The sequence below is a fragment of the Triturus cristatus genome, chromosome 3_1 (genome assembly GCF_964204655.1).
Source record: "Triturus cristatus chromosome 3_1, aTriCri1.1, whole genome shotgun sequence".
NCBI classification, from domain to species: domain Eukaryota; kingdom Metazoa; phylum Chordata; class Amphibia; order Caudata; family Salamandridae; genus Triturus; species Triturus cristatus.
In genome coordinates, this window is record NC_140583.1 from 862,065,560 (window position 1) to 862,090,807 (window position 25,248).

Here is a 25,248-nt window from a genome sequence, read left to right on the forward strand (position 1 = left end):
AGTTTAGGATTATAGTCTCTTTTTTTGTATTCTTTTTCATATTTGTCCCCTTATGATTTATTACGGGGCTACCCCTCTTCCTTACTTTCAATCCTCCCTTCCCTGTCGATATAGGGGAATGAGCCTGAGTGGTAAATGGAGTTAGGATCTCCCCCTCCCGTCCCCCCTCCCCACCTGCTTGACTTTCTTAGCATGACCCCTGGTTTTCACAGCTTCTCCAGCGCCCCCTTTTTTACCTTTATAAACAGAGGAAAAGTTTTCAAAATGGACTTTTCCAGAGGGGGACTCAATTCGGCCTCCCCAAATAATATGCTAAAACAAAGCTCTTCCTTTTCAAGATTACACATAGGTACTATGGGGGGCACCAAATAAAGAGGCATTCCTGCTTGCACGCAGACGTCTCTCGACTCTCCCAAGGGAGTGACTAATACTGGCCTAGCATTTGCCAGTTTTTCCATCTGGGGATGTATCGTAGGCATAGGTTTGATAGTATTAGACTTATTTACCTTTTGCACTTCAAATAGCATTACAGAGATCATTTCCAATATATGGTCATAACTCAATACAGATTTCTCTAATAAAGATAAAATAGAATTTAAGATTTTTTCAATGCAGACGAGATATTCTGAAGGCACACCATCCCTCTCATTTCCCAGTTTCGGTTGTGAACAAGGCAGGAAAACATCATGAGCAGAATCCATAGAAGTATCAATCAAATGACTTGTACTACAGTATAAAAAAGGCAAAGAAAGACACCTAGGTGAAGAGCTTACAATTGGAATATGTTTTTCCCTGGATCTACTTGTTAAATGATCACCCTTATGGTCATGAGAATCTCCCCAGTCCCTTATTTGGGCTTCTATATCGATATCAGGGAGTGGAAAGTCTTCCCCTGGCATTAACTTCTCACATGTCTTTGCCCTCTCAGTCATGGGAGAAACATCACCCAGAGGATCATCCAAACCGCCATCCTCGCTTGGTCCCTTGTGGATGTCCCCCTGAACCGGTAAGACTGCAGCTATAACATCAGTCATGCAGTCTAGCCTTGCCAGCTTTGGCTGCTTTGTCCTATTCAAGGAACTATGTAGCTGGCTCTGCTGGATAACAAAAGAGTCTGAAACCAAGTTTGCACAGGTAGGAGCGTCAGACGGTAGCTCACTTGAACCATCCTCAACCCTTTCAGTTATCTGAGCCCGGGTCCGGGTCCCTTCGCAAAACTGCACCTGATACCCAGCAGAACTACACTGATTTCCCTGTGATTCCACGAGGGGCAACAGAGAAGACGTTGCTGGGTGGTAGTTGTAGGTCAAACCTTCTTGGACCACTGCTGCCACCTCAGGAGTAATCCAGGGCATTTTTTGGAAAAAAACAGAAATAGCAGGATGGGATTTGTAGCAAAGTTGTTGTAATTGCCTAGTGCCGCTGAACGATCTTCTTAATTTATGAGATTGACTTGATGATGAGGAGAGCACACCCCCCCGAGCGTGATTTTCTAGAGGTCATCTTGCTCTGCCTTACAGGCTTACGCGCCTACCTGGTTGGCATGGCCTGGCTAACCCCTACCTCCACTCACTTAATCAGAAAAATGTGCTTCAACTTTCCGGCCACGCCAGGCCCTTCGCTCTCCGCTCCGCTTTCCACTCTCTACTTGTCCGTCCACTATCTCCAAACCAGATCCGAAGACTCAAACTCTCAGATCTCACTCTGTCCAGAGGCCTATCGCCAACTACTGCTTTTCCTGCTGCGCTATGCCTTACAGAGGATCGAAGACCACCCTTCAGCTAGCAAAACTAGAACCTTAACCGGGACCAGACTTATGCTTGTGGTTGAGCTGAAATGGGGTTGTAACTGGAATGGTCTCCCGCCTACTGACGAACTTATAAACAGTGTTAAGCAGTGTTGATCAGCGAAATGGCGGAGTGGGTTACGTTTTCCTTTATTCCTTAAAGGCGCACCGATTCGCAAGCCGGAAATCAGACAGTACTCACAAGACCCTCTGCTACTTGCTTCTTGCTCTTGTTCCCCTCGGGCGGCGCTTAGTAAGTGGCATCCACGAACTGCAACACACAGCAACTCAGGGCAACTCACAGCTGTGGCTATGGCTGACCTGTTTATTAAGCTGTGGTGCCGCTAATGTTGCCACTGTTGCCACTAGAGCCGATGCACGCCGAAGTTGATTTAATTTGGCTTGGTTCAGATTAAAGCCACAATGACACCGGCTCGTGTGCGACTGCTCGGCTGCAGAGCTCTGGCTCTCACTGCATTCTCCTCCTCTCCTCTCATCTGCTGCTCTGTTCTGCCAATCCTGAGCCCTCTGGACCGTCTAAACCACCTCTGCTGCAGTCTGTCGCTTGCCAAGAAATCAGGCACCTTCTGTGCCTGTGCCTAGGCTCTCTGCCATCAAACGCTTGCCAACTGTCAACTGCTTGCCGCTTGCTGCTCACCTCACCTCGCACCTCTCACCGCAAGCCGCACCTGGTCTAAAAACCACCAGGCCGCTTCTGCGGGAGTCAGCTGGGGGATTGCGGTAGCAGCGGCAGCTGCTTCTCCAATAATCCGACACCAGAATCGTCCCGATAATCGTCCAGAGCCGAGCCCTAAGCTCCGACGCCGCGCCGCCGCTGGCACTGTACTGCACTGCACTGCGAATGAACCAGAACCTTCCAGAGTCAAGGCATTGCTCATTTTAATGCCGCACAGTAGCGATCTGAGGACTAATACATTTAGCCTTATATAGTTGTAGCATTTCCTTAATGGGTTTATTTCCAATTTTGGATGCAAATCTAAAAATTGCCTCCGAGGTTCTAATAAATTTCAGTCTTCCAATTTTCAGATGTGAACTTCACGAGCCTGAGTTGGAAAATTGAAGCCCCAAATAGAAAAAACTCTCTGCGTCCGCTAATGACTGACCATTAACATAATGGGTTTTCTTCATCTCTTTTCCTGAACCACAAGTCATAACATAAGTTTGTGTTAAGTTTACTTTCATATGCCCCGGACGCCCTAGATATTATTACCGCGTCATTTGCATACAAAAGTATTGGGGTCAAGCGATTGCCAACTTTAGGAGGATCTGCTGGCAATTTTAGTAATACCTCATCCACCCCATTTATTTGCAATAAAAATAAAAAGGGTGCGAGAACGCGCTCTTGCCGTATACCCCTTGTAACGCTGAACCCTGTGGTACATTCACCGTTTACACTAAAGTGTACCCAGCAATTAAATGACCATACAATTGTAACAAAAAAGAGATAACATCAGGTGGTGCACCCATATCTGTCAATGTCTTCCACATCTTTAGCGTGGTTGACTAAATCAAATGCACTGCTTAAATCAGTGAAACATAAAAACTGCTGCTTATTTGGGACTTAGAATAATTCTGATTTTGCATATTCTATGATTTTGCATATGAGAGCCTTTATGGCAGTATCATATACCGATTAATCTTCTAATTTTGTAATAAAACCCTTTAACTTTACACTTATCTAGAACTCAATTATTGAGTGGGCTCTGTTATTTATTTGAACTGTTTTATTCTGCTAATCAATGTTTAAAGGGTGTCCTAAATCGCAATTCAACCAGTGGGAGAGCCGGATGAGGTAATATTTTGTGGTGAATACATTTTGGGGTGTCCAAATTTTAGGGTACTGTTTTGCTCCCACAAATTAGAACAGTGCTGGTGGATTATAAAGCTGTTAATGTCATTCAATAATGCAAGAAGTTCTCCCAAAGACAAAGTTGGTTAAAGCTCCAAACGCTAGGGGGGGGGGGCCTGCCCTATCTCTTCTCCAATCACCTCACTATCATGAAGCTCTGCTATCTCGGTACTGCAAAGTGCTTTGAAATGACCACATTGCAACATGTAGGGTTTTATAAAAGCTTTTAAGGAAATAAATAACACCGATTTAGAAAATATGCAGTGGAGATTTAAACTAGGAATAAAAGAAGTCTAAAAGAACACAAATGTCGGTAATCTCATTTTTTTCATGTCTTCTAAACATCAAATAAGAAAACATAAAGGTTAGAACCTGAATTCCCCGGATAGTAACAGCATTTACAGCACAAAAGGTTGCTAATAATGTACGGAAAGTCTCCTAATTTATGTTTCTTGAGGGTTTTCTCCCCGGTGGCTGCTTCAAGCTACTCGTTGGCAAAGGGTTAACAATTCGTGTGCCAGAAAAAAAGGCACACCACTACCTTCAGACATTTTAATAAATGTAAGGAAGACTGCCAGCAAAAGAGTTGCTGTCCAAATAGACTGACATCCAGAGGCCAATGTAGCCTTTAATGACAGTGTAAGATAATGACAGGCCCCACTCAGAATCAGCAGGAAGGGGAAGATCAATCTCGGCAGAGTGAAGGAAAAATGCTGCCTTTCTTCATGTTAGCTCATCTCATACATATCTTTCTTCAGCAGCTGCTCGGGACTGGGGGCTCTGCATTAACCACACGCTAGATCAATAACAATTACACCTTCTCAGAAACATGACACATCCCAGGATTGGGATGACATTTCACTTAGGCCAACATTGATCTCAGTTCCTCCGGCTCCAGTCCTAAATTCAAGGCAGACCGGGGTCCACTTCGAAAAAAAAGAAAACAGCTGCTCGGCCCTCGGCTCTGAAAGAAAACAGCACATCCGGCTGCACAGTCTACATTTCCAAACTGCCATTCGTCCTGCCCCTTGCCACCACTAGCCATTCTCAAGTTCATCAAAGACAATTTGTCTTATCTAAATGACTTACTGTGACATCGATGTTAATAATATCCCCATCCTGGAGTGGACGGCTGAAACATAAACAGGAAAATAAATGGCACTGGTCGGTCGTGAATCAGTGAGGTATGAAAATAAACAGCAAATAACAGAAGTGAAAAAATCAATCAGAAGGCGAGCATGTTACATAATCAGGCTACGATTGTCATTACAAATCGAATGGTTCGGTTCGCAAAAGAGCAAATATATCGCAGGTAATTGAAATGGCGGTTGTTAACTGTTAGCCAACAATGTGACAATGTTTGCTTCATTTAACATTGACTGGATATTTGTTCTTACTAACTGTAGAGAAAAACAAATATTAAATTAAGCTTGTTTTTTGGCCTAGGGTGTTTACCTCGAAGTAACTACCAGAACTACCAAGTAAAAGAGCAGGTGACCTTTAGAGGAGGAGGCGTGTGCGTGCTGAACTATTGTAAACTTTTGCACAGGCCGCAGCCCCCCAGAACATTGATAGATAATAGCATGCAGGGCACAGTGTTATAAATAACATTAACACATTGGGTGTGGGGCACATTGCAGGGCTGACGTGTGCACTTTAGATCTTATATTTGTCCAGGCCGAATTACTTCATAACACGACACACGCAGCGCACAGTGCTAGTGTTAAGTCGAGTAACCAACACACTGCACGTGTTAACATACTGCACGTGTTAAGAGTAACATTGGATATTTTTAAGGCACAAGGCTACTTTTAACATTACTGGGTGTGCATGGCACAGTTCTAGTGTTATTGTGTGCCTAATGGGATCTTATCTTGATCCATGCTGCAGTACTCATAACTGTCAAATTGGGGCGCAATCATGGTTTGTGCATTTACAAAATGCGTGTGCAACACACAGTAATCTACGCAAGCAGCTGCGTTGAACATGATAGTAGATAAGGCTTGCGTTCAGCATTGTTCTTGATAAGGCGGTAACATCATAAGGGAATATATTCCACATATTGTTTATTTTGATCAAATAATAATTGTACAAGATAAATACCTGTCTGGAATACCATGACACACCACATTATTTACAGAGGTGCACAATGATTTGGGGAACCCCCCATAGCCGAGCGGAGAGGGATAGGCATTTCGGGCGATTATTTCTTGATGTATAATAGAATCCATCTCTTCAGTTGTCATGCCAACCTGGAACATAAAACAGAGCGCACACTGTAAGGAAAGGCAAAGGTTTTCGGCATCATGTGAAGGCTGGCCGTGTGCTTGGGTGAAGTTATGTGTGACGCTGATGCACTGTGTATATTTCAACCTTTGTCTCTGATAACTACACTCAGTGTTATGAAAAGACTGAAGTGCGCACTTTATGAGAAACTACAGGTGCAAACGCTCGTTCCGTGTAGTGCTGCGGCCCTCTTGTGAAATGATTTAACAAGGCACGTGTCTGGCACAAACAAAAACCCCCACACAATAAACAGCATTTAAAATAACAAAAAAAAGGAACCGAGTTTCTGGCTCTGTGGTCGATACCTTCAGACTCTTGCCGGCCAGGAGGAGGACGTGGCGAGCGAGCTGACAGGCCTGACGGAGTCGTTGAATCTGATCCTCGTTCTTAATTTCTATGTAGTCGCCCCAGTCGGGTACAATGCCCGTCGTCACATAGTCTGGCTTCTTTATGTGCTTGGAAAAGGAATGGAAAGAGACGGAGATCAGAAACAAGCGTGACAATGGGATCATTTTGTCAGACAGCGCCGTGTGCCCCATAGCGGCGTGCCCTTTCAGACCCAGGGACTGCCTTCCTAAGCCTTCGAGGAAAGCCCCAAGGCCCTATGTGCTTCTTCCGCCGCCCTTTTGACCTTAACACTGCCTGTAGTGTCACCGCTGCCTGAGACATCCTCTTAGCCTAGCGTATTCGAATTCGTGAGGAACTTGCCGCTCGCGCTCAGATAGGCGAGGCGTCTTCGTGAGGCACTTGGCGCGCGCGCTCAGATAGGAGAGACGTCTTTGCTCTGACGTGAAATGATCCCGTGCTGTACGAAGGGCAACTACACCCCCGGCGTCTAGTGCAAACTCACACTTAAATCAACAAGGAAAAATAAAGGAACATATCTGGTACATGTTTGTTCGGCTTTTATCCGCAAAATACCTACCTAAATCCCTGCTGCCCCAAATAATAATAGGAATAACACTTTCAAAATAACACGGAGGCAGTGCAGCAACACTTCAAGTCCATTTTAAAGCAAAGGAACTGCGAGGCTTCATGACGTTTACATGCTAACCAATTATGCTCTGGTTGTCACAGCAATTCTTAAAGAAAAATGCTGGTCGAAATTAAAAGGCATTTGAATAAATTTACAATTGAATGGATTAAATAAAAGCGTTTACTATCAATGGACAAAATGTACTTTTGGAGGGATTCATTAAATCAAGATTTTTTTTTACAATATTGTGGAACTGTGCCTCCCTCAACACTATAATTTTCCGGTTATACACAACAAAAGTGAGCATGGTATAAATAGTGGTGCTGGAACAATTTATAGAGTGGGGTTACTGACCCCGGCCAGACATCACCTGACGTAAGTGCCTTGAATGTTCTTTGCCGGCGGGTTACATATATCTAGCCATATTTGTGCTTTATTTTGTAAATCAAGCACATATCTTTATTCACGTATGTTTAGAAAATCTCTGCAATACTGCGACCATCTCCTGTCAACTGTACCCTGGCAAGATTTCAATAGTTAAAATTACAAAATATACAAAACAGGAAGTCAGAGAAAAGAATGGTAAACACAGCTCTCAAAGTTAAAAGAATTAACAATATTTTATTACATGAAGTTGTCCGTCATCCAGGCAGTTTGCACGTTAAAAAAATAAATGCTTTAAGTGTACTAAATGAAGGCCTCTTTAAGGGTAATTCTGGATCTGAAATCCATCAAGGATATATTGCAAATGCTGTAAATCCAAAATTATATTTTAAATGCTGCAGCAAAAGAACTCAATAAATTCACTGACCTCACCATGGTAATTTTTTTAATTAACAATTTGTTCTAGAAACGTAAACAAACTAAACATTTTAATTTCAATTAATGCCCGCTGCATTTTGCAGAAAACAGCCTTTTGAAGCTAACTGTCCCAAATTAACATGTAATATAAAAAATACAAAATTGGTGTGATGTGTAATATGGTCCTATTTTGACATTTTGGCGTTCTGGTGACATTTACAAACCACTCGGCTTTCTGCCTAGTTACAGAACCACTTGGTGGCAAAATTACACATTTATCCATTATGTGCCCCCACCCCCCCACACCGCACTCCTTCTCACCCACCCACCCACACACATGTAAACAAAATGATTCCCTCATCAGATAATAACGGAAAAATCTCATTTTGTAAACTACTGGATTATGTGCACATAATGTGACAAACCATTCCAAGTAAAATTAATAAAACAGAAACACATTGTCAACTGAATTATCAAACCATATGAATAATAATAATAAAAATCATGACATAATAAGTCAATGGGACTAATTTTATTAACCTCAAAAAGTGAAAGACCGGGGTGTGGCTTCGATGGCGAACATGGCGGTCCCTCTTTGTTAGGTAGTTGCCGCCTGCTTTCTGTGGCTCTTCAGCCTGGGTCAAGCGTAGACTACCGGGGCTTCAGTGGAACCGGATTTGACCCCGAGCAGGAATCTGAAGATCTTCAGCTTGACAAAGATTGCCGTAAAGGGGTCTGATACCTTCTCTGCTGCCGGCGGCCTCTCGGGTCGCGTGATCGAAGGACCACGATAATGCCCGGTGACTGGCCAGAGGGTTGCCTGAACTGCGATCCGGGAGTCCCACTAGCTGGATGGGACAAGAAGCACCCCTCTTTCCCCTGGAAAAGGAAATAGCGTGACCTCAAATCCTGGAACGTCTTGAGGCGACCCGTTCTGAAGACATCTCCCAGGTACGAGATCCCAATCTGGTCCCAAGGGGGTGAAGCCCTCCAAGCAGATAGCTGGCCCAGCCACTTGCCCCTCCAAAAGGGAGTCAACTTGTTGAGACGACAGTCTTAGCCAATAAGTCTTAGGACTGCCCTCAAGCAGCTAAGGGACACTCGCATGCAGGTAGTGTAGCGGGCAGGCGTGCTCCGAACAGGAGGTCCATTAGACCATCCAAATTCGGGGAATAAATCTCCAGGTGGTAGGCCTGATATTCCCATCCCCTGGTGAACCATTCATTTATGGGTACAGGATGGGCTGCGAGGTAATAGAGCTAGATGTTCGATAAGCCAAGGCCCCATCGAAAGGAGAACTGTGCACTGTGTGTAATGCCATCCTGTGCCTGCCCCCCGTCCACACAAAATTAGTAATTTTGGCATTCAGTGATTCGAACCATTTACGTGGGATAGGGTAGGAATAATTGCCTAGGACATACAAAAAGCGTAGAAGGCACACCATCTTAAATACAGAGATATGCCCCATTGGGTTCAGTGGAAGATTCACCCATCGGCCAAGGTTGTGGTCCAGTGTTCGGGTCATCCCCTGGAAATTAAGGTTCCACATCAGGTCTGGGAAGAGTTGCATGTGAATTCCTAGATACGTAAAGGAATTGTGCCGGATAGGGATGTTGGGGCACAAGACCCTTCCCTGAGCATCTCCCCTCACCTCTATCAGGCAGGACTTGCCCTAGTTAATCTGAAGGCCCGATGCCTCGCCGTATAGCCGCAGGAGGGTTAGGCAGTGGGGCCCAGAGTACCGCGGATTATGTAGGAATACGAGAATTCCATCCACGTACAGCGCAATTCAGTCCTCAAATCGGCTCTCCCACTGCCAGCCCCAGATCTGTGCATCACAGTGGATGAGCCGTGCCTAGGGCACTATCGCCAGTGAGAATAGCCGCGGGGAAAGCGGACAGCCATGGCATGTGCCACGTTCAGTGGGGAATAGGGAAGAAAGGACCCCATTTACCCGGCCCGGGCGGTCAGGGTGTTGTAAAGAAGACGCACCATGCGGCAGAACACCTCCCTCAGTCCAGCCCACCAGAGGACCCCGTCAAGAAAGTCCCATGGCACTGTATCAAAGGCCTTAGTAAAGTCAACCAACAGGAGAGTGAGAGAACCCTCAGCATGCTGTGACTGGGAAAGCGCAGCATGCACCCTCCTAATACAGTGTGGTGTTCTGCGGTTCGGTATGAATCCACATTGATTTGGGTGGATTAGATGTGGTATGGCGCGCACTAGCTTCGTCGCCAAAATTGTCGCCTAGATCTTGATATCAGTGTTAACGAGGGAGATAGGTTGGTAAGCCGAGCAATGATCCCAGGGAAGGCCTTCTTTGGGGAGGTCTATAATTGTGGTGCAGTCCAACTGGGATGGAAAGAACCCACACCCCACCGCCGCGGTGCAGAAATTTAAGAGATAGGGACAGAGGATGACTCGGAATTGCTTATAATACTCAATGGTATACCTGTCAGGACCGGCCGTCTTAACGGATTGCAGCACCATCACCGCCGCATCTACCTCCCCAAGCTGCAGGTCCTGATCCAGCTCCCGCGCCAGGGCCTCCGGTATGGATGGCAATCGCATATCCCTTAGAACGGGATTAGAAATCTGCGATGGCCTGGGCTTTGGCTAATGATTCCTCTCGGAGATACCCCGATGGGCCACAAACCGCCAGTACCACCCTGTCCGAAATGTCGCGGGTCGCCAGCCAATACAGCAGTTTGCCTGATTTATCATCTGGGGAGTATATATTCTGTGTGGTGGCCAGCCAACACTGTATGGCCTCCTCAAGAGCGACCTGACGCAGCTCCTTACGAGCTGCAGTCCGGGAGTGGTTGATATCCTCAGTATTGTGCCGGTGCAAGTCAGACAGACTCCAGGCGCAGTATGTGGCCCTGTAGCTCGGTTGTCCGCAGGAGGCGCTAGGGCTCGACAGACGTACCCCTTGAGCCGACCACGCAGACACGGCCTACTGGTTGCCCACAGCATTGCTGCGGAGGAGACCGAACTCACACTAAGCTTAAAGTACGACTCAAGTTCTTCCTCCACGAATGCCGTGCAGTCTGCACTTTGCAAGTGCCAGGCACTAAACCTCGAGCTCGGGCGTAAGATGGTGGGTTGGAGCCCCCAAGACAACAGGAGCGGGGCATGGTCGTCGGGAATACCGTGTGGGATAATATGTACAGACTGGACCGTCAGGAGGTTCAACGCCTGGAACTACAACAGTTCTATACGGGAGTCCACACCAGGCGCCGCCGAGTGATAAGTGTTAGCACGCAGGGTCGGGTACCAGGAGCGCCATGCATCGCATAGGCCTATGGAGTCATCCCAAGAAATTAGACAAGTTGAGCGGGTGCGCCTGCTGAAGTATGAGTTCTTTAAAACATTTTAAAGAGATTTGGATAAACATCATGGTGCTATGAAGTAAGTAGGCACTCCCCAATCAGCAAGCTTCTTTGATGCCATGCAACTCAGCAGGAAGATGACCACTGATCAGTGTGTCTGATCATACTGTATTCTGGGGGAAGTCCTGTCAACTCCTTTCTACGATGATATTTAAATCCTACCAGTTTTGACCAATGTCCATTAATATTCACCATTATTTTCTTGAGTGGAAACTATATCGCTATGAATCGTTTTTTAAATCCTACACAATTTTGATGACTAATAAGGGGCCTACAATCTGGTTATTATTTCATTTTGCCACTAAACTGTCCCCCTCCTCCCCCCGTACTGCTGCTTCCTACTAATAGTTTTTATTATTTATGCATGCTTCATATAAAAAGGACTATGTGAACAGCAGAAAATATACACAATAAACGGCATACTCAATCTGGATAAAATATTAGATATGATGTTGAAGAATGAATGGAACAGGAATACAGTGTACAAACTACTTACATGCCTGGCTATAAGTACTGCAATTGCCATGTCATTTGGCAAAAATATTGAGGAGCTATAAAAGCCTCCACATTGCCACAGCCATTTCTTACACCATCACTAAAACACACTTTGAGATCAAAGTATATCAGATTAGGCCTGATTGATGGCAGATTGAGCCAAGTCATCTAAAACAGTCTGTTTAACCATCCTTTGCCACTGAGGTCTGCCCGTCCTATTAAGAGTATGGCAGTTTGACAGCCAAAAGTCCATCATCCATTTGCTGTCTCCGCTGCATTTTTCTTACTCTGTTGATAGCGGTATACCCGTGACACAGCGGCGGGAGCAAAAGAATGTCAATAGTCCACCCCCTGTATTTAGAGTATAGTTGCAGCTGACAGAAACATGGAGGTTCATCCCACACACGTTGGAAGAAAACGAGCATAAATAGCAAAATGCTGCCCAAAACAACCACAAATGCTATTGAATCAACATGGCCCTGCTACTCCTAACAGTGGTGGTGGTGGAACACTTTAAATAAATATCATTAATGAATTTCAGTGGTTTTGTTTGTTTAACATGGTATGTTTGATCGTGGAAGGTATTGGGTTGGGCGCAGGGCCTTGCTTGTGGACAGGACCTGCGCCCAAACCTCATGGGCATGCATGGCTGACTTTGTGATGTAACAATATCCATGGTGTTATTCTGAGTAAGGTATACATACTGACTTGCCATAGGGTGAGAACACTAAAATATAAAAAGTGGGTTAATTGGCTTAATCAAGGGGTTTGCACATCAACATATATAAATCAGAAGTATTGTGTGTGTCAAAAAGTCACTAATAATTCTAATTAAATGTAAATTTCATAAATTCACATATTGCAATGTTTAATAAAAAATGATTCTCCCAAAATGTGTTTAATAAAGCTTTATTAAAAAAAACATCAGCATGTCTTTGAGTCTTTCTTTTAACATTTTTGACGCTGCAAAAGGCAGTCATAGATATAACCACAAGATGTCTCTGCACTCCAGCTAAAGAACTCAAGGTGGGAGTGCATTAGGAAAATATTGTTAAGATCTTCTGGGGTCATGGATTTAATGAACCAAGTGATTTATAGTTTTTTTCATAATCATGGGGGGCTGCTGAACTCCCAGCTGTCCTCAACAAAATTAGAAAATTGCTTTGTGGTGCCCCTGCCTCTTCTAGGGACACCTCCAGGATCTCAAAAATATGAATAAGAAGCCCTCGTAGGGCATTATGGTATGCTCCATGCCAGAGCAGTGAAAATAAAATGAGCTGCTCCTAATTTTTGGGAGCCCCAGTGCCCACCTGGAAAATCCACAACTTATTTACGTTGGGAGCCGTCGGGAACGCCCAGAGCCCTGTGGCCACTCCAGCACCCAGCAAGTGGAGCCGGCCGCAGCATTTACATTTTTTGTTGTTGTTATTTTAAACTCAGGGGTGCCCCGGTGCCCACCGAGGCACCAGACAACATTTCCAACGCTGGGGGAACCCCAAGGCCCTGCATCCCAGCAGGCTTCCTGCAAGGCAGGAGCCAGCAACATAATTTTTATTTTTTTTAAATAGTGTGGTGTCCAGGTGCCCACCCAGAGCATATATACAATGAAAACTGTGAGTCAAGTGCTGTATTGAACCTAAACGCTACTACACAATGAATACTCAATCGAGTCAAAATGCTGACGTGTATATATCACTAAATGCATATATGCATGAATAGGATTCCCATCACCCACTTGAAGTGGCTCGCTTCATCATCTGGGAACCCGGAACTCAACCAGAGAACCATCCTCTACCAGATAAATGTAGATACTGGTTCAATGTGTGTCCCAGATGCTAATATAACAGTATGATATTTAGACTGAAGAAAGCAACATTAAGAATGATACAGGGTGATGTATGCAGTGCAAGTGATAAAGTGCTGATTAAAATTGGCTAACAAGGCACAGGAGAATTTTTATTAAAGTGCTACCTTGATACCAAAAGATAAAAACAGTGCTATTAAAGTTTAAACAAATAACTGTGTTGGAAAAACTGGCCCACCCAGAGCAGCCAACATCATTTTTTACAGCAGGGGCTGCAGGGCAAGGCACGTGGCTCACGCAGGTTCCACTGCCAGCATTTATTACAGTTGCGGCAGGATAATGGGAGGGCAGAGGACCGAGAAGGCACGGACAATGGGAGGGCGGCGAGAAGGCACGGACAACGGGAGGAAGGGAGGAGTAAAGAAGGCACCAAAGAACGTCGTACCTGAAGTAGGAGAACTCATTAAAGAAAATAGTTCTCACAGTCTAAATAACACATACCATGTAACAACCGTAGTAAAGGGGCCAGACAGCATGGGAGGTGACAAATGAAGAGGAGGCGGTACTAAGGAGGGACTAACAAGCCTATCAAAAAATAAGAAGCCTTCATTTAGGACAGACAATGACACAAGCCAATGGCAAATATGGGCGGAGAGTGGGCTGAGATTCTATTCACCTACTCCTCTACAATCAGTTTTGCAGAGCAGCACATGCACACTGGCTTTAGGCTCGACCTAAAAAGGAGTATGGAGCTGCACCAGCTATGGACTTAGGAATTAAGTTAATGAGGAACTTCTCTACAGTGTCCTTTATCACCCTAGGCAATATCAAGGGAGAGGCTTCAGGTAAGGCTATGTGTCGGAGACTGGAAGCAGTTTCAGTTCAAGCCTGTGAATGGGAACTACAAAAACAATCATAGAGGTTTATACCTCTGTAGGCAGAGATACCTTGGGTACTCGCCCTATTAAGCCTCATTTAAGACTAAAAAGCACACCGAGGGTTTCGTTAAAGAGAAATCTGCAATGGAAGGAAAGAAAAAACAGAAAGACAAATATAAAAGAAAGACTGGATTATTCGTTTCTCGAGATTCTGGCAGGGATGGTTATAACTTAAGAGACCGCAAAAATATTAAAAAGCTTGAACAGGGAACGTGGTCTCGCCGTGAATGGCATAGGAAGTGCACTAAGGGAGCTCCTGCAAGCCGCCGTTTCTAGCAGCCTCTACAGCGGAGCTGGGCACCCATCGGTGCAGCAAATCGGGGTGGGCTGGTATCGGAACACCGGGGGTACCTCCTGACGAACAGACGACGGCCTGGTTGGTACGGGCACTGGAGTTTGAGCCTCTTGACCCTAACGGCTGGACTCGGCGGCGGCCGCTGCCATTTTGTCTCTGGAGATCCCAGGCCTTAGCTGCACTACACACCGCCGCCTGCCCTCACGAGCACCGAGGGCGGACCGGCGACAGAAGGGGAGCGCCTGGACCTGCGTGGGGCCCTTTTGAGATCGGGGTGCACTCACGTCCAGAGGAAGCACCGGCAACCCTGCCTGTGGCGGCCGCCATCTTGGGCCTGCCTCCTCATCCCCCGGAGCTGACTCGACGCGAAAAGCAGTCGCCGAGACCTCCCTGCATAGCGGCCTCTTCTTGAGTTGGGCAGTGAGGCGGAGCGACAGGCTGTGTTCCCGGGGGCACCTTGTGCATGCTGGCACTTGGAGAGGCTGACTTTGCCCCCGTGGAGACCCGGCCCCAGAGCAGCGGCCCTCCGGCCTGGCAGGCTTACACCTGGGCACGATCTGCTCCCTTTCCTGCTACCCGTACACCGCTTCTGGCTGGACTCTTGACGTGCTGACCTTCTGAGCAGGTGAAGTGCGGGGGCGGGAGTGCAGCTGCACGTTGTGGTCCTGGTTTCCCTTCCTGCTTGGCCTGGGCCCTGCATCCCCCTGCCACGTGATCCTCTCTGGCTGCACGAGGTCCCAGCGCAGTGACATTACCTGTAGCCTACTCCAGCTGCGCCCCGGCCTTCCCTGTGGGCCACTCCTTGAGCTCTGAAGTGCTCAGCGACTTCTGGCGACTACGCCTACCGCTGTTAGGGGGCCCCGCGCTTGCCCTGGGCCCCCGGAGCTGGACCCGACACTAAAGCAGCGCCCCTCCGGCCTGGTGGACCTGCATCTGGGCCCGAACCTGCTCTCTCTCCTGCTACCCGTGCACCGCTTCTGGCTGGACTCGTGACACGCTGACCGCTTGAGCAGGTGAGGTGCGGGGGTGGGAGTACTCCTGCACGGTGTGGTCCTGATTTTTCGTCCCGCTTGACCTGGGCCCTGCATCCCCCTGCAACGTGATCCTCTCTAGCTGCACGAGTTACCAGCGCAGTGACATTCCCTGTGGCCTACTTCAGTGGCGCCCTGGCCTTCCCTGTGGGCTGCTCCTTGGGTTCTGGAGTGCTCATCAGACCACGTGGGTGAGAGACTACTGGCGACTGCGCCTTTCGCTGTTGGAGGGACCCACGCTTGCCCTGGGCCCCCGGAGCTGGACCCATCTTGGACGGATGCGTGGACATTCCACTGGCCGGGCCATTGTCCTGCAGAGCCCCCTGATCCAAGCAGACAAGGCCTGGGCTGAGGGATCTCTCCGCGGGCAACTGCCAAGTGGGGGTCACTACTCTGAGCGCCCCATCCTCTGTCTGGGATCAACGTGCGTTGAGGGTGGACCACTCCTCCGCGCCCTCTCATTTAGTGGCCCTGACACTGTTACCGGTTCAGCTGCCTGAGTTCCTGTGGTGCGGTGTTAATCCTGGACTTCTATACGACTTCTACACCACCCGCCTGCAGCGCGGCCCACGACAGCTTTGACCTCCACTCCCAGACCGTGCTAAGGTTGACCTCTCCGGCAGCAGGATCTCTGAGGCACCATCGACCGCTGCTGCACCACTGGTTTCCCCCCCCCCCTCTTTGGTAGCATGCAGATTGCTACGTGAGGTGCCTCTCGTGGTAGCCTACGCCTTCCCACTTGGGGGCCACGGACACCCTTGAGTGGTGCCCAACGCCCTCTTGTCTGCCCTGATCGCCTTATTAGGGATTGGAGAGCGTCCGCCCCGGGGAGAGATGATGTGCACCAAATCGGGAAAGGACTCGTTGGCCTCCCAGAAGGATAACCCGGTGGCTGCGTTATGGAATAAACCGGGCCCCGCTGCTCTTGGAGTGATGGCGTTGTCAACTGAAGAGGATTCGACGCTAGTTACACGGTCTTTCATGGCCAACTTCATGACGGAACTTAAGTCTGAAATTGGCTCCTTGCGCTCGGAAGTCCACTCCTGTGTCCGGGAGCTACGAAAGGAGGTCACTGACCTGGGAGAGAGAGTAGATGGCCTCGAAAAGACCGTGGACGCCCGGAAGGAGGACCAGGAGCACCTCTGGCAGCGGCTAGCCACCTTAGAAGAACAGCATATTGACCTGCAGCAAAAAAGAAGATTTGGAGAATCGGAGCCGCCGCAACAATCTCCACATTAGGGGGATACCAGTTGGGACTGAGGGGTCGGACATCATGACATTGGTCGCGCAGATGCTGCATGAAATCTGGGGTGACAATGGCGCCTTCCCCCCAGCCCTAGATCGGGCGCACCGAGTGTCGGGCCCTGCTGGCCGGAAGGGCCTCATACCAGACATCCTGACCCGGGTGCACTTCTTTACCGAGAAAGAGGCAATCCTCAAAGTGGCGCGCTCCAAATCGGAACTCACCTACAAAGGCGCCACTATACAGATTTTCCAGGACCTGGCTCCCACCACGCTGCGCAGACGCCGAGACTTTAAACCCATCACAGACAAGCTGCGAAGTTTAAATATCCAGTATCAATGGGGCCATCCCTTCGCCTTTATCTTTCATTGGGAATCTAAGCGCCGGATGGTGCGGTCACTCCAAGAAGCGGCGCAACTATTATGCCTCTCCATCACACCGCCCTCTAATCCAATGCACCTACCCCCTCATGCCCAGGAACCTGCAAAGCAATCTTGGACCAGGATACACTGCTCCCGGAAAACCTCACACCCCAGGAAGCAGGCTGCCTCACAAGCTAAACAAGACATTATACAACACATCAGCTCTATGGAGGAGAGTCGATCTCCACTTAGCTCTCAACCTTCCACGCCCGGATAGAATTGAAATGCTCTTGTACTTGTAACATCCTGACACACCGCCCACACCTGGTATCTTGAAGTAATGGGTTGGTGCTCCATTCTGCAATTGACGACCCCCCAGCTCAATGCATTTGGGTTCGGCGGCACGGGGCTGCCTTCCCTGCTGCCACGCTCTACGTTTGGAGGATCCGCCCCCCCTTGCTCCTAGGAGAGTGACGTCCCCGGGATGACCCGTGCCTTTGGGCCGCGCTCACCCCTGGACTGGAACAGGACATTATGGTCCAGTTGGTCAATGTTGTATTTTTTGTATTTTGTGTTTTTTTATTCACTTCTCTCTCTTTTCCCCCTTCTCTCCTCTCTATTCCTCTTCATGGCGGGTGGGGGTACACCACGCAATGCTCTCCCCCTTCCCAGTAGGAGCGACACCCCTCTGCCCTTCCCACCTATTACAGTACACCGCCCCCGCACTGGCGCAACGGCTTGCTTCAGACCCTGACATTAACATGATTACTGTTCCCTGCCTGAGTATACTGTCCCTTAATGTTAAGGGACTCAACTCCCCTAGCAAAGCGGCACCAGATTTGGCGTTACCTCCTGCAGCAAAACCCGGACGTCATCCTCCTGCAGAAGACCCATCTGCTGGAGGCTGATATCCACCGAACGGCCCATCCGCGCTACCCTATCCAATTTTGGACCACAGCCCCCACAAAAACAGCTGGAGTGGCGATACTCTGTAGACCTGGCATCAGAAAAGGGGGATCCAAGATAATTCAAGGACACGATGGTCGCTTTATCAGGGTGGGGGTCAAGATCGGGCAGCGCTCTTTTACGGTATGCAATATCTATACACCCAACCAGGCGCAGGAACTGTATCTGCGGATGCTCTTGCCGGAACATATACCGCAGGCGGATTCTTCACTAATCATGGGGGGCGACTTTAATATGGTGTGGGACGCTGCATTGGACCGCAGCAATGCTTCGTTCCATGGGACAGGGGCTATGTCTTTGGCCCTCAAGAGGCAGATAGCGGATCTTGGCTTATTAGATTCTTGGCGCTACCACTCTCCTGACGTACGCGATTATTCTTACTACTCACATGTGCATCGCTCCTATTCGCGTATCGATCACATTTTTATCTCCCATGCCTTGATTGGCGAGTCGCTTTCGGCCTCCATGTCCAACATATCTGTCTCGGATCATGCTCATCTTGAACTTCTCCTGCGAGACCCGGTTGCCTGCACTCCTCAGGCCACGCGGTGGCGTCTACCTCCACATATCCTTCGGGATCCAGTAGATCTAGGGACATTAAGGACCTTGAAAGGCAGGACCAGGAAAACCCCTCACTTGCACATAAAAGGCGCCTGGCGAATCTTCAAGGCCAACTGCACTCTCTTCGAACTAATAAAGCTGAGCGAGCACTCTTAACGCTAAAGCAGCGTTATTTTGAGGGGGGGGGGGACAAAGTGGGCAGGATTTTAGCTCGGTGCCTGCGGGTGCGGGCTGCTAAAGCGCACATTGCCAACGTTCGGACAGGTGATGACACGCGGGCTACCACAGAAGTGGCTAAACGAGACGCCTTCCATTCATATTATTCGACTCTATATACCAAGGACACAACGCTTCCGGGCAGGGTGCAAGACGTTTTGGACAAATGCCCCTGGACGCTGATAAATCGATATCACACTCAGCTGCTGGAGGAGCTCCCTGCCCTAGAGGAGCTTGTGAGCGCACTGAAAGATCTACCCCTTGGGAAAACGTTGGGCCCGGATGACCTCCCCCTGTCTTTCTATCAACTATTCTTACCGCAGCTCCAAACGCACCTATTGCGTCTTTTCAATTCCTTTATGGACGCTGATGGACCATCCCTCTCCATGGGCCTGGCGGAGATTGCCCTTATCCCCAAACCGGGCAAAGACCCCACACTCTGTTCATCGTTTCGTCCCATAGCCCTTCTCAACATGGACCTTAAACTGCACACTAAGATATTGGCTAAACGGCTTGACCCACTCTTACCCGGCCTCATCGAACCTGACCAAGTTGGCTTCATCCGACACCGCCAGGGAGCGGACAACGTGCGCCTTATTGCGCATCTTGTAGGGAAGGCCCGCCACTGGACCATACCCGCATGCTTACTATCTCTCAACGCGGAAAAAGCATTTGACCGCGTGGACTGGACCTTCCTTCGAGCTGTGCTGCACAAAATGGGGCTGGGCCCGCTCATGATAGCTCGGATCATGGCTCCCTATCTTTCCCCGCAGGCCCAAGTGAGGGTTAATGGTCAACTTACTAACCCCATCTCCATACAGAGGGGAACGCAACAGGGTTGCCTCCTCTCCCCGCTGTTGCTTGCCCTCATGGTGGAACCCATAGCCGTGATGATCCAGCAAGCCCCCGATGTTCATGGCATTCCCCTTGGGGGTCAACAACATAAGGTGTCTCTCTTTGCTGACGACCTGATTCTTACACTGTCCCATCCACACACCTCTCTCCCGGCGCTGCTCTCTTTGTTGCAGTCCTTTGAACAGGCATCTGGCCTTAAAATTAACCATGAAAAGTCTTAGGCCTTGAACCTTACAATCCCAAAAGAGGAGATACCCATGCTTCAATCCCTCGTCCTTTACAAGTGGGCCACCAACTCCATTCGCTACCTAGGACTCCAACTGACTCCCTCGCTAGACACATGGTCTCAAATCAACTGGCGGGAATGCAGGCGGACGGATCTGGAGGACATACGCACCTGGAAGCCCCTTCCTCTCTCTTGGCTGGGCCGCCTGAACGCCATCAAAATGTCAGTACTTCCGAAAATCTTATACCTATTCCAGTGTCTCTCCACCCCCATCCCGCAGCACCAGATTCAAAATCTCCAGTGCGACATCAATAACTTCATATGGGGCGGGCGTATGCCACGATTCCCCAACAAAATTCTTATGCTCCCAAGGGACAGGGGTGGGCTTGCGTGCCCCAACTTCTTAGAATACTACTGGGTTTCCCATCTTCGTTTCGTCTCTGAATGGATGGCGTGGAAGAGCGAAAAGGTTTGATTCCATATGGACAGGGCGGTAACTGGACAAACAATCTGGGACCTTCCCTGGCTCCCCTGTGCGTTGCGCTCCCGTAGTGCCTATATTGCCCTTACCACCAAGACGGTAATGGACATCTGGGACAAAGTGGCAGTCACCAAGGGACTCACCACCTTTCCATCCCCCATACCCCCATCGCGGGGAGTTTGCTCTTCCCAACGGCTGTTAACTCCCACGTATTTTCTGCCTGGCTGGAGGGTGGATGCAGAACGATCCGGGACTTGTTCATCGGTGATGCTTTCAAAACCTTTGCGCAGTGTAAGGAAGAATTCCAACTGGCGGACGGAGCACGACTCCAATACATGCATCTCCGCCACTGGGTGTTCACGTCTTCCTTAGCGCAGGACGCCACTTGTGCGTTCACTCCTTTTGAACGTTTAGTACACCCCTTTGACGATTCTAAGGGGCTCATCTCTCGGACTTATCAGATTGTACAACATCCCCCACTCGTGACTATCCATCCTTACCAATGTCAATGGCAATCGACAGCCTCCACCGACATCACTCCCGCTCAATGGAACCGCCTATGGTGGGATATCCCAAAGGTATACCGCAGCGTTTCTCAACGGGAAACTGTGTATAAGATTATGACGCACTGGTACTACACTCCTCTTCGATTGCACAGGATGTTCCCCACCTCCTCTCCTTTGTGCTGGAGATGCTCGAGCTCCCAGGGAGTCTTTATTCATATATGGCGGGCCTGCCCGCTATTGACTCTATTCTGGAAAGAGGTTCTTAGTCATTTTAAGGTGGTGCATGTTTTCCTCCTGCCTGACACTCCAGCTACAATTCTCCTAGGCCTCAAACCCGGTAATCTGCGCGCACTCACCCATAGTGATTGGCACATTGCTCTCCACATGTTAGGCGCCGCTAAACAACTCATTGCCTTGTACTGGAAAAAACGGAACCCCCTCCCATTGGCCTTTGGTTTACGCGTCTGTGGCACATAGTAACTATGGAGTTACTTACCGCGCGCTTGCAGTCTCGTGACACTCACTTCACCAACATATGGCAGCCCCTGGTCACCTACCTTCGTAAAATGGAACACGCACACCTTCTGTCCCCAAAGCTCCGGGCTCTACATTTCTTGGAAGACGCTGTACACCCATCTGACTTTGACAAGAGCCTCTACACAAGCAGTCTGACCCTGCCCCTCGCCCACCACAGTATTCCCAGAGGGGTTAGCTGAATATCACGCTCTGTGCCTCTGTCCACCTCCCTTCCCCCACCCCACCGACATGTCCTTTTTTTAACTTTTTTTGTCCTTTTTTTGTTTCGGACTACAACTTTTGGACATCGTGCTCATTATGACCTGCCTCTTCTGTTCCCCTTGCTATGTCTTGGACTCTCTTGTAATAGCTCTTATTCACCCTCTTTTCTGTACGCCCCCCACATGCTCCCCTACTAACTACTTTTTTTCTCTCTCCGCAAGTGTTCCCCTTTTCCTTCCTTTCCACGTTGAATTTGGGTCATGTTCTCTTTGCCCAGAGGCCTCTTCACACTGAAATTCTACGGAGTGCCTCTTGTCATACGCGGCTGGCCCACCATGGGTTGTAGGCGACTTGCTGTGTAATATCTACCTTGATAACCAACACCTGCACTTTATATGCCTATCCTAACACTACACGGCCGGCCCTACAAATGGTTGTGGGCAACAAGCTGTGTACAGATAGTACCCCCCTGGTTTTTCTTTCAAAATAAAAACAGATTTAAATCAAAAAGCTTGAACAGTATCAGTATTCTGACAGCAGCTCTTGCCGTTCTTTTGAGGACACTGATGGTAAGAGAACAGAAAAGGAAGTCAATCTGAGTACTGAAGAAAGGAGGAGTACAGAAGGAAAAGTGAAGCAGGACGCAAGACTGACGTCAGAGTAATGAGGAAAGAAAAAGCATTGGACTCTAAAACCCCAGTAATGAAGAAGAAAGTAGCAGGACTTTCTAAGAAATATGTTGATTCAGCTGCAAGTCCTCCTGCGAAACAGAATGTAGGCAAGGCGATTCTAGACCGCACCACAGAAGTCACAATAGTAAATCAAGCGCGAAAGAGGTTTCTGGATGCAAATCCAACTGATGATTGTATACAGATTGAGACTACAGATACACATTTATACCCTCCTGATAGGGTTTACAATTTAAATATACAAGTTGAAAGGGGTTATTAAAGCAGCCTTTTAGTTACAAATATCTGATGATTATGACATCATCCTTGCAGAAGACGACTGGCCTCCGGACGTTAATAGGGAAGCACCCCGGGGGAAGGAAGTCATTAGGATAGCCTTCTCTCCCATGGTACCTGAGGATATCACGGAAATGTATGCCAGTGAATGGGCTGTGAGACAAGCTACAGCCTTATATAAAAATCAAGTTGGGTGGGACAAACACTCCAGTCCAAATGTTATTCCCTTACACAGTGAACCACAACCACAAGCTCAATACCTTTTAAAGCCAGAAACAAAATGTGGTATAAAAACAATATTAGATCAAATGCAGTATCAGGGCATAATAATACCTTGTCTCTAACCAATTAGCACGCCCCTTTTTCCTGTCTCCAAACCAGACTGATCCTATAGAATAGTTTTCGATTATAGGAATTTGAATTCACACACACACACAAATTTATGCAGTACAAAACGCACATAGCACAGGTTTAATGACCAACCCGGTGCGGGAAAAATACAAACTACCCTGGGTATTTCCAATAGGTCCTTTAATCAAAACAAAGTGCCTGAGAGTGAGTATCTAACTACTTTTAGTTTCGCCAGAGTGCAGATTTCATTCCGACGTTTGCTCATGTTCTATAAGAACAGACTTGGCTTATGCTCAGCAAGTATCATGGAGAGCTCTAAACCAGATCCTGAGGTATTGTCCTACAATGACGATATCTATCTCACTGATGATGATTTTAATCTACACCTATCCAGAGTGGACAGAGTAGTGACCATATTAACATAATCATCATAAAAGACTTTATCATCGATCACTAGGATCATAAAAGTATTTCACAATACAACAACCAAAACATTAAAAAAAACTTTAGACTAGTAACTATTTAGAAAAGCACCATCATATGTCAAAATACAATATCTACAAGGTAAAACTGAAGCAATACTGGTTACATAAAACAACTTTAAATCATTGGAATTACTAGCAGCTTAGCTCAAGGAGCGCATGGATTGAGCAAAAAAGTTTAATAAATTAATAAACTCAAGAAGCTGTAGCAATGAATGAGCATCCTACAACAAAGTGCATCAAAGCAGGAATAGAAGAAAGTGACCAGTGCATAAGTATATTAAAAATAAAATAACAATGTGCAGCATGGAAAAGACCATGTCGCCATAGATAATACAGTACACATGTATTATTATCAGTTTAAAAACCAACACAATACTGAGCTTGCATGAGGCACTATGTGCTAGTGCTCCCCTCCATTTCAGCAGAGCAATGGTAGTGACCATATTAACAGCGGATGGTTACAAACGTAATTTAAAAAAACTCAAAGATTGTCTGACTGGGACTTTCCAGAGATACGAGTTATCCGGCAAGGGTTTAACTCCAGTCTCCCTTCAGAAGTGGGCTACCTTGCAAACTACCAATACACTGATAATGCTGCAATCCCTATTGGGGTTTCTTAACTTTGGATATACTTATTTGCCTCACTCGGATAAACTGATTTCTCCTACGTTTTCTTCTAAACAATGGCTGAGCGCACACACTGATATCTTGCATGGCCTACAAGCAGATATGCTTATGACTAAATATTTACAAACTAGGGATAAGAAAACCAGCCTAGTCATCAGAGTAATACCGAGTCACTATGGTTAAATCTATGTGAGTTACATTGAAGGACAAACCGTCCCAATTGCTTACAAGTCACACGTGTATTCCCTAGATGAAGCATGTTTTGCTTCCATTGAAAAAATCCTGATGGCTGTGCAAACAGCTATTTTAAAGGACCTCCTCTGGCGCAGGGAAAACATATTATTACTGTATCTCCTGTACCAGACACAAAGGCAAGCATCCCTAATGCTCGTGCCCTACACCCAAGATGGATGCAGTGGGCCTCTTCTTTAAGTACAGTGGATGTAAAGTTTTAGTATGATCCTTCTCTTTGTACACAAGCATTCCTCCAGTATGAACAGGATGTTTTACTGACTACAGCCACTTCACCCATTGAGTCCTACCAGAGCATCTGCTCAACTTGTGGTATGAAAAAAATTAAAATGCACTGCAGCCTGCACAGCAGTACAAGGTGTAGTGAAGGATGGTGAATTCATCCCACAGCTCACCCACACTAAAAGTTTAGGTGACGGTACCGTCACCTAAAATTCCCACACTTATTGTGTCACCCTTCTTAATACAAGGTTACAATGTCAATTTGCAGCATTGATGTCTGAACGGATTCAATGATTCAAAGAGAAAACCTATAAAGAATTAACATCTTTGGGGAAAGATGGCTGTCTTAAAAGATAAGTTTCCACTGGTCCATGTGAGGTACACTTTGGGCCATCAGTGTGATGGCATTCACACCAAAGGTAACTGTGCAGCTGGTTTAGTGGCAAAGGCTGCAATTCAGACTGTCAGAGTAGCAGTCCTAACCAGATCTCAAACAAAGATTGACACAGATATTTTGA

The 25,248-nt window shown here is 47.5% G+C and overlaps 1 protein-coding gene across 2 annotated transcripts in view; it reads right to left on the reverse strand.

Annotated features, from left to right (window-relative positions):
- Positions 1 to 25,248, reverse strand: part of METAP1D (methionyl aminopeptidase type 1D, mitochondrial) — a 1,009,135-nt gene that overhangs the window by 378,707 nt on the left and 605,180 nt on the right. For both annotated transcript variants that reach the window (XM_085645294.1, XM_085645295.1), the window contains exons 5-7: positions 6,248 to 6,397; positions 5,760 to 5,908; positions 4,746 to 4,788 (exon numbers count right to left, since the gene is read on the reverse strand). In XM_085645294.1, coding sequence (XP_085501420.1) covers positions 4,746 to 4,788; positions 5,760 to 5,908; positions 6,248 to 6,397 — 342 coding nt within the window. The remainder of the gene's footprint in view (positions 1 to 4,745; positions 4,789 to 5,759; positions 5,909 to 6,247; positions 6,398 to 25,248) is intronic.